Source organism: Misgurnus anguillicaudatus, chromosome 1, assembly GCF_027580225.2.
Source record: "Misgurnus anguillicaudatus chromosome 1, ASM2758022v2, whole genome shotgun sequence".
Taxonomy (NCBI): domain Eukaryota; kingdom Metazoa; phylum Chordata; class Actinopteri; order Cypriniformes; family Cobitidae; genus Misgurnus; species Misgurnus anguillicaudatus.
In genome coordinates, this window is record NC_073337.2 from 19,260,245 (window position 1) to 19,270,000 (window position 9,756).

Below are 9,756 nucleotides of genomic sequence, written 5' to 3' on the forward strand. Positions count from 1 at the left end.
AACAAAACCTGTTAGGGACGATAAGGCATCTGTATTGCGAAACGTGTTTAAGTCAGAGTGCATCAATATTTATATTTAGAGCTTGAGGTCTGGACGAGAAATTACAAACACTTCAACAAATAACCATGCTTACCAGAGCGCAAACAGTGCAGCAATGCAAACACTCAAAATCTGCAGAGGGCTTGAACAAATTCTGCAACATCAGCTCGCTACATTACTACACATGTTTTTTTCTGCATTATAATGCAAATGAAAGGCTCTCAGGTGAGCTAATAGGAGTTACAACTGCAGGGGGCGGGGCTTAAAGCAGATCGATTACTCGGACTCGATTGTTTTGCCTGTGCGCGCGCTCTCGCTCAGAGAGCAGCTAGTTCTGTCTCATATCAGCGCAAATATGGCGAAAGCGGCAGCAGGTCAGGAGTCAGAGTAGTAGTACAAAGTGTTTACTTGTTTAAAAGAGTTTTAAAGTGTACATTAGCCACCCAAAGAGTGAAATAAAGTTACTTAACCCTGTTTTACAACACACAACAGACCACAAATCAGGATTGTTGACGAGATTTTCTCTAAGAGGTAAGTTTCACTCTGAGTCAAAATGCTTACAACAGAAATAAATGAAGAATGCATAATATACTTTGTTTATTAAAGATGTACAGCCTTTATTTATTTTACTTGCACATTTATTTTAGTCGTCACTTTTTGAGATCTGAACACATTCCTAAGTGTAAATATGAAATTATGGTGCGTATCTCTTTCTGCACAGTTTGTGCTTCAGATATGAACATCTCGGGGCTGTTATTTTAATCCGATAAGTGATCTGAATTTCATAGTTTTGCGTTAAAGCTCTTAATGAGCCCACTAAAGAATATATTCACGCAAAAGAACGTCTTAGCAACAGCATAGCAACCCCTTAGAGCAACTAGCGGCAACTTCTGCGGAGTCATGCATGTAGCTACATTAACTTACTTACAACAATCTAGTTTGGACCCGATCTTTGTTAAAATCTACATTTATTTGGTTTTTGTTGAAATGACAGGACTGAAATCATGACTGCGAGTGGAGGTGGAGGTGGAAGCTGTTTAGCTATGAGCCTATCTGCTCTGCAGAGGCTCGACCCCTATATCAGCAGCATCACAGACCTGGCCAGCCAAGTAGCATTATACACCTTCAACAACACCACAAATGAATGGGTAAACAAACAGTGATATCAAAATCCTTAATGACATTTATAATAAATTGGTATATTAATTGCTACTATCGTAGAGGCTTAAATACTAATAATGCTCATAAAGTTGATTTTGCCTGCATCCAACATCTCATTGTTCTTTTTATATAGGAGAAGACAGATGTGGAGGGAACTCTGTTTGTCTATAACAGGTTTGTGGGATTTTAGCATTGTAGTAATACAAGTGCACTGTACAGTATTTACTGTATCATTACAATAACCTGCATGATTATTTGAAGAGTTTGGTTCCAAAACATGATAAAGTCCATTTAAAAAAATAGTTCCACCAAAATAAGTATTGTATCAGGTCAGTAGTAAAAATTAAATTCCTTATTTTATGCAAAATACGATATCTGCAGTGTTATTTTGTCATCTTTTCTCCCTTTTTTCCCAAAACGTGATAAACGGCAGTTCTCTTTTTCTGCAGAATGCAATAAATCCGCTCAACAAATCACAGCGCATCATTCCACGCATTGTAAACAACAATGGCGGCGCTTTGAATACACACAGAATCCTAGTTTTCCTCATCTACTTTGTACTTGTGATTAAAGGTAGGGTAACAGATTTGATCCTGAAACATTTTTAGTTATGCTGGTTAAAAGTCTCCTCACATCCTGACAATGTGTTAAGTTGTTTAAATGTATTTGTAGAAATTTATGTCATCTGTAAAAGGCATAGGACCAAAAAATGTTCAACTAATCATAGATTTCGGTCCGAACGGACGTTTCCTTTTTTGTCCCTCATACGTAAGCGTAATTTGAATGCCCACTGCGCAGCGAGTCTACTCAGACACCATACGTCATTGGCGCGTTCACGTGCGATCCACTCCTGTCTGTAAATAGCGAGAATAGCAAACTTTTCTGCTGAATTGACAACCTACACACGAGCCACAAAACGAAAGACATCTTTTATAACAACAACAGCAAAAACTGCCTGGATCAGCAAAGAGTAAAAACCCAAATTTACATCGGTAACTTTACTGCTTAACCACGAGATGCAAACAGCTGCAGGAGGCAAAGGGTCTGAAAGGGTCGTTGCACTGTTTATTTTGGTAAGGTAGGTACGCGATATGTTTGTATTGAGATGGGTTCAGATATTCTACTTTGATGAAACATTGTGTTGCTTATGAAATTTGTGATCGTTTGCGGATTAGCGTAACGATATAGTTACTACGTCTACACAACCGAACGTGTGCTTAAACTAATTCTGATGTAAACCAGTTGTTTATGTTGGTTATTTTGGAAGTGTTATTCACTTTGTACTGCAAAGTTTTCTCACTGGTGAATAAGACATGAGATATGACCGTCTGATCTGTGCGTGTTCATGTGTTTTGAAAGAGGCGTGACTTTGGATGGCGATTTGACTTGAGGGTGGGATCGGGATTTCATTGCTAGGCGGCTACCGTTAGCATTTTTCAAAATGTGTTACCCTACGTTTAACAAACAAATAAAAACAAAATAATACTTTTGATGGCAATGATAAACCTGTGGTGGTTTTCTGTGACGAAGAAGAAACGTAAGCCAATCGGGCGAAGGAAAAATGTCAGCTGTTGCTTGTTCTCACACGACAGCATCAAGCTTCTGTTATGCTAACACACTGACCTCTGAGAATCTTATGAAAAACTTTCCATTATTTTACCCGAAGTCAACGAAAATCGAGCAGGACCAAAACATTTTACAGCTGATCGCTTTCAAAAAAGTGGAGGACAGCAGCATGACAGTTAATATAAACAGTAAGTGTTTTAATTAATGAAATTTAAAAAAAAATGTAATCAGTGTATACCATTAGTCAACTAAATGAATATAACATGGCAAAGATGAATGCACATTTAAATATTGATTTAAGAGATTTATAGCATTTTGGAAAAAAAAACTTGTCATGGATTTATTGCATTTTGCTGAAAATTATAATAAATCTTTGAAAATCAAATTATGGATTTGAATTTTAATGTTATTATAACCTAAAGATGCTATGTGAAAGTTTGTAACAGAAAATAGTGGTTTTCATCTTGTCACTTTCTTCGTTTAGAAAACACATTTTTCCCCCAAAATTTTCCAAAATTGATTTATTGCGTTTTGGAACCAAACTCCTCATTTATTGGCCTACAACATGTAGCGAAAACCCAGTTTAAGTTATAAGTTAGGATGTCTACAGAATTTGTGCAATTTATAGGTATAGAGGTGCAGTACAGGGGTCTCATTTATAAAACTGTGCGTAGGATCCTTACTAAAAGTCTATGTACACACAAAAGCCAAAAATGGCATATGCCAAAAAAATATTACTAATCAACGTTCCCTTTATAAATCACAGATCACCTGCAAGTGTGCATACATGCATCATCCTTAGATCCTACCCCGCAAGCTCATTTTCCCATCAAGTTTGTTTTTTATAGATCATAACCTTTGCGTGGGAACTGGCGTACCCCCATTTTGTGCGTTTGTGCGCACGCTTTATAAATGAGACCCCAGGCCCTCATAATAGAGCCAAGCATTTCTATATGAAACCCACTTTGTGTACTGGGGTATTTTTGTCATCCTGAAGGATGTCATTAAATGGTGTATCATCAACATTTTTCTTCATTAATGTTACTAGAGTAGTCAAACCCATTGAAATAGAAATATTACAGACTTGTATCCATATACGCTCCAAATTACGCTGGGTTTTAACCTAATTGTTGTGGTTTCAACCCATGGTTGGATAACAGCAACCCAGCATTGGGTAATTTTTTAACCCAATGGTGTGTTTTGTCCAATATATACTATAAAGCCGTTTCTGTGTATCAGGCTTGCCTCCCCAAGGCATGGTTTCACCATCCTGAATCGCTTGAGCATGGAAAACCTGACGGAGCCCATCACTAAGGAATTGGATTTTCAGCTGCAGCATCCATTTCTTCTGTACAGAAATGCACGCTGTAAGTCTCTCTGTGAAACTCCTCGTATGCTCATTAGTTAACAAGTACTGGCCGATTGGTCAAGTTTTGTTTTTCTTAAATGAATCCTGACATAATGTGGTGATATGACAGTATCTGCATCAGAAACACCTGTGTTGTATAACAGATGGGATTAGAAATCTGAATTTTGGCAGATTAGCTTGCATGAAAAAGTCACATTATGTATGTATTTTTGTGAGAGCAAAAGCTCCGCATCTGTTCAAAACTGAAAATTTTAATAACAGCAGTAAATGTGTGTGTCTAGATTGAGAGAGCTGTCAGACTGGCGTCTGTGTGAGTATATGTGTAAGAGAGAGCGAGATCAGAGATTGCTGGCAGACATGCCTGTATAAGAGGTCTCTGAGCCACAGTACCTTATATGGTGCAGAGAAGTGTGTGTCTTTCTCTCCCAGTTTTACTGCCAGCATCACAGACCCAACCAGCCAATCGTGATTAGATAACAACTCGCACACATAACAACTTCCCAATGATACTTCTGATAAAAGAACTATAGATAGTGTATGCGGAAAGGTACTTTAGGCAGATTGAATGAATTTTTGTAGATCTTATTTCAGCAAGTGACGTTTAAAAGCTTTGCATAAAAAACTGCATGAAAATCGGTGGTACCCGACTGGCAGGAACATTACGCTACATGAAACTACAAATCGTATCGGTTTCCATGTCGGCATGCAGGTGAGAGTTTACTAGTTGAGCATCACACCAGATTATCGGTCACCAAATGAGATTTTCTCGTTCTTGCTTTTGTGGTTGTTTAGTTATTCTGGATGCAAGTCATTGCTGTGTGATTCCTATAGTGCTGTAAGTAGTTGAACTAGAACTAGAATTTTAGAAATGGGGTGGCCAAGGCTACTTTAGGGGGTCCATATTCTATGAAAGAAAACAATGTGTTACCCAATATAAAAAAAAAACATGAATGAATCCCATGTTTGCTGATGACTTTACATTACCCTCACATTAGATATTCCTATAATGTATTGCATGCATTCCTAGCACAGATGTAAACATAATGTAAGGCTAAATTTTAAGCTTTTTTGTTTCTCGCATCTAATGAAGTTATGTTAACTGCAGTAAACTTCAGTTAAGTTGTTCAGGAAATCTAAACTCCATTACAAATCTTAAACTTACTTTAAATAGCACCTCAACTGTAAGGATTTTTGTAATAAGTAAATATGGATAAATCTTTGTTGCAAAGTTACAGAAGTTAGTCAGTCAGGAGCAGTGTTGGGGTAACGCATTACAGGTAACTTGCATTACGTACTTTTCTAAAGTAACGAGTAAAGTAACGCATTACTTTGTAAATGTACACATTTATATTTGAGTTACTTTTTTTTTAAAGTCATGCGAGTTACTTTTCAGTTTAATTAATTTGATTAAAACATTTATGTATGGAAGTAAACTGAACTTATAGCACGCGCCTGTTGAATGCTTTATTCTGATTGGCTGAGAAATTTTCCATGGGTATTAATTATTTTTCTGTAATTTGCACACCTAACCTGTCAAATGTCTTTAAAATAGGCACCGGAGCGATGTTTGTGGTAACCGTTGTATAAGTGGAATAATTGACACTGGTCCTTTGAATTATAAGAAAAATTGTATTTTCTTATAATTCAATGGCCCGGTGTCAATCATTCCTTACATGTTAACATAGAATTGCGCACTCTATGCGTCGCGGCTGAGTGGGAACAGTTTAAGTTAAAAAACGGAAATGGCAGGCCAGAGCTTGACATTTTTGTAATGGTTATTTCTAAATGCAAAACTTCTCTGTCATAAAAACGCCTGAAAGAGATCAAGCCTCAGCCAAGTAAGAAAAAGTAACGCAAAAGTAACGTAAAAGTAACGTAAGCATTACTTTCCATAAGAAGTAACTAAGCAATGCAATTAGTTATAGGGAGTAACTTAATATTGTAATGCATTACTTTCAAAAGTAACTTTCCCTAATACTGCTCAGGAGCAGTGGGTGATTTCCTTTTCTTCTTATGTTATTTAATATGAGACTATAGGAAGGGACTGTTTATTAGGCTTAAAAGACCGAATGCAATAAAATGTTTATATTTAGTTTTGAGAAGTTTTATATGTATTTCCGTGTATAGTCCGTTTAAGACGAAAAGACACGAGCATTAACTGATTTAATCTCTGTATGTGCGCTATCGGTGGGTATGACACGTCGCATTTTCAAGTTTCAGGCGTCAGTCCAGTCCAACACAGTAAATCTAATCATCATACACTTTAAGAATAAAAACATGGCATTGACTTTTGTTGTAAAAACAGGTCAATCTATATTATATACGCATAAGCTTTATTCAGTCCTCCGAAAGACAAATAGGCTACTATACACACTCTTTCAGCCTATGATGAAATCATTATTTGGTGTTTGTAATGTACGTTAATATCCTCTTAATATTTGTTTTTATACATTGTGCTTTCTCTGCCGAAATAAACATGTCGATTAACAGAAGTGAATTATGGAGGGAGTGAAAGTAGGGCATTAAATTTGGGGTGGCCAGTCAGTGGGGCTAGTGCCACCCCGGACACCCCTCTGGCTACGCCACTGCATGCTAGCCCATATAAATGACCCCAACTCTGGTCTCTGTGATTTACTTGTCAAAAATGTAGTTTAGCTGTTTTAATGTATGCTGATTGGATGTTTTCTGCCATTTTTCTTTTCAAACAAGATATGAGGTATCATGCATTTCGGCAGAACAAAGTGGTTAGTGGTCTGTTCAAATATTTAGAAGGACAGACAGATGCACTATTTCTCAAGTGTGCTGGATTTTGTCAGCTTATCTTAAACAAAGCCAATTGTATGGGCAAGATGTGTGATGGTGTTGCAGGAAATTTTAAGCAGGTTTGAATATGTGGAGCTCTTACCGCCTGGCCGAACGTATGTGTAGCCTAGCTCTTTCTCAGTCACCAGTTTCCCTTTGAATCGCACCTCTACGTCCTCCTCCAGTCGCTTGTGTTTCAGTCCACGCCGGTTGAAAAGCCTCTGCAGCATCTTCTCTCTTTGAGGTTTAAATCCTCTGCAGAAAGAAGATTGAGTTTGTTTGAAGCAGGTCAGAACTTCACCGTATCCTCTGGCAATAGTGTGGATTCAACTCCATTCAGTGATTCCACAAACGCGTTGTTTTTGCTTTTGTTGTGTCTTGGATTTGACTTTAAAAGGTCTTGCAATTTGGTCTCATCATCCTCTCTCACAGCCTTTCACTCAGTCTATCTTTCTGTGTCGTGTGTGTGTGTGTTCCTCAGTTCCCAGGCAGTATTTTGTTTGGGTTCTTTCCCATGGGCTGACCCACGTGGTGCACTATGTTCCAACCCTTGGTCTCTCTCTCTTTTACTCTGTTATCTTTACTCGTGGAGGTGAATGAAACAGGTCCTGATGTAGCTGTCAGCACCAGACTCTAAGTTTAGTTCTAAGCCCTCACTGACATCTTTATCATGACAGGTCTACAGTCTGAACCCATCACTGTAATTTCGGCTTGTTGTTTCATATATGGTTGTTTTTGGTGTCCTGTTGAGCCACCGAAGTCTATGCTGTTTTTTTCCCATATGTTGTTTTATTAAATGACCAGTTCCTGCTAATCCTAAAAGAAATCATATGATGAATTATGGGTGTTCAGGGACAGATGAGCATTCTGGTGGACTGGTAAAGTGGTTGGCTGTGGTTTTGCTTGGGGTCTTGGGAGTTTGTACTTTCTGGGAAAGGAATGTCTATTTGAGATTGTGTACATATTGTGTGTTTTTGTGGCCATAAGCAGATTTCCTGTCAGTTTTGTTGGTATTTTTGCTGCTAATAATGATGTCTTCCAGTGTTGATACTTTGTGGGTTTTTAATTTATCATATTATAATTACTTTCTTTTTTTTGCAGTGTCCATCTATGGCATTTGGTTCTATGACAGAGAAGACTGTCAGCGTATTGCAGAACTCATGAAGACGTGAGTTGTTCCTCCATCTGCAAACTCACCTTTTTTCTGCTTTCTACTTTCCATCCAAACTTAGGCCCACCCCCAAAGACTGGTCCTGCGTATGTCACCCGGTCTGTGAAATCCAGGCTTAAAATCTAGTTATGAAAGCTTATTCAGTTATTGATTTCACTTTAATTTTAATCTTTGACATGACCTTACTCAATATTATGTCAATATTAAAGATATCAAGGTTACAGTGGCATGAAAAAAGTGTTGGCCCCCTTCCATGTTTTTGCATGTTTGTCACACTTTAATGTTTCAAATAATGAAACAAATTTAAATATTAATCAAAGATAACACAAGTAAACACAACATGCAGTTTTTAAATGAAGGTTTTTATTATTAAGGGAAAACAAAATCCCCTAAACCTAAAAACTGGTTGGGCCACCCGTAGCAGCAACAACAGCAATCAAGAGTTCCCGATAACTTGCAATGAGTCAGTGCTGTGGAGGAATTTTGGCCCACTCATCTTTGCAGAATTGCTGTAATTCAGCCACATTGGAGGGTTTGCGAACATAAACAGCCTTTTTAAGGTCATGTCAGCATCTCTATAGGATTGAGGTAAGGACTTTGACTAGGTCCTTTAAAGTCTTCATTTTGTTTTTCTTCAGCCATTCAGAGGTGTACTTGCTGGTGTGTTTTGGATCATATAGAGGCTATTTACACTTGGAATTAACATGTGTTTTCGTCGATCGGATCACAAGTGGACGACGTTAATGCCAGGTGTAAACGGTGTTCAAAAGTTTTGAGCTCATCCACTTTCGACCACTTTCAACCACATCCAGAGGTGGTCGAAAGCACTTTCGATCGGATCGCTTTGGAGTTGCGGAACGCACATGTGGTTGAATGCGTTCGAACAGCCACACGCGACCGCCTTTTCTCCGCCCATTTATCTAATCTGAGGTATTAAACACAAGTTTTACGTCTTTTTTTACTTCTGGCGTGAAAATTCGGTGAACAGCGCTATTTTTAGCCTTTCATTGATAAAACTAAGCGGCTGATCTCCGTAGTTTTGTTTTGAAAGCGTGTGAAAGTTGCGCGATCCTATTTCATCAATTGCGCTGAAAATTCAATGTACAAAACCCTGTGCAGCATGTTTACTTGCTAAACAAGCAGTGCACTCCGACATAATATTAGTTTGTGTCCATATAAACTCATAATTACTCCCGCTCGGGTTTGAATGACAGCAGAGAGACTCGCCCACTGTCTCACAGACCACCCCCTCATAGTATTCAGCACAGAAGTGGTCAAAAGTGGACAAAAGAGACGGATTTAAATACCAGTTGTAAACGTAATGTGTCTCTCTCGTCCACTTGTGATCAGATCGATGAAAACACATCTTAATACCAAGTGTAAACAGCCCCATAGCAATATCACAGACTTTTATCCATATATACATAATACTTACCCACAGTACACACACATATGTGACCCTGGACCACAAAACCAGCTGTAAGGGTCAATTTTTTAAATTTAGATTTATCAGTCTAAATCATAGACTGTAAAAAAGATGGACGACGCCCGTTCGCTCTCTTCCATTGGTGAAAAGTTAAGCCACTAGTGTCCCGATACGGCGCTGACATCTTGTGTCTTGAGTCTGCGCAGTAGTGATTTCGGGACC

The 9,756-nt window shown here is 38.2% G+C and overlaps 2 protein-coding genes across 11 annotated transcripts in view; one reads left to right on the forward strand and one right to left on the reverse strand.

Annotated features, from left to right (window-relative positions):
- Nucleotides 1–7,533, reverse strand: part of cacna1c (calcium channel, voltage-dependent, L type, alpha 1C subunit) — a 181,982-nt gene extending 174,449 nt beyond the window's left edge. The window contains exon 1 of one of the 9 annotated variants that reach the window (XM_073867683.1): nt 7,041–7,533. In XM_073867683.1, coding sequence (XP_073723784.1) covers nt 7,041–7,167 — 127 coding nt within the window. In that variant the 5' untranslated portion in view covers nt 7,168–7,533. The remainder of the gene's footprint in view (nt 1–7,040) is intronic. The other 8 variants (XM_073867656.1, XM_073867681.1, XM_073867673.1 and 5 more) reach the window with 8 other exon arrangements.
- dcp1b (decapping mRNA 1B) overlaps nt 365–9,756 on the forward strand; it is a 16,245-nt gene continuing 6,853 nt past the window's right edge. Inside the window, exons 1-5 of one of the 2 annotated variants that reach the window (XM_055189810.2) lie at nt 365–570; nt 1,034–1,187; nt 1,334–1,374; nt 4,006–4,133; nt 8,039–8,105. In XM_055189810.2, the coding sequence (XP_055045785.2) occupies nt 1,044–1,187; nt 1,334–1,374; nt 4,006–4,133; nt 8,039–8,105 (380 nt within the window). In that variant the 5' untranslated portion in view covers nt 365–570; nt 1,034–1,043. Of the gene's footprint in view, nt 571–1,033; nt 1,188–1,333; nt 1,375–4,005; nt 4,134–8,038; nt 8,106–9,756 lie in introns of those variants that run through there. The other variant, XM_055189811.2, reaches the window with a different exon arrangement.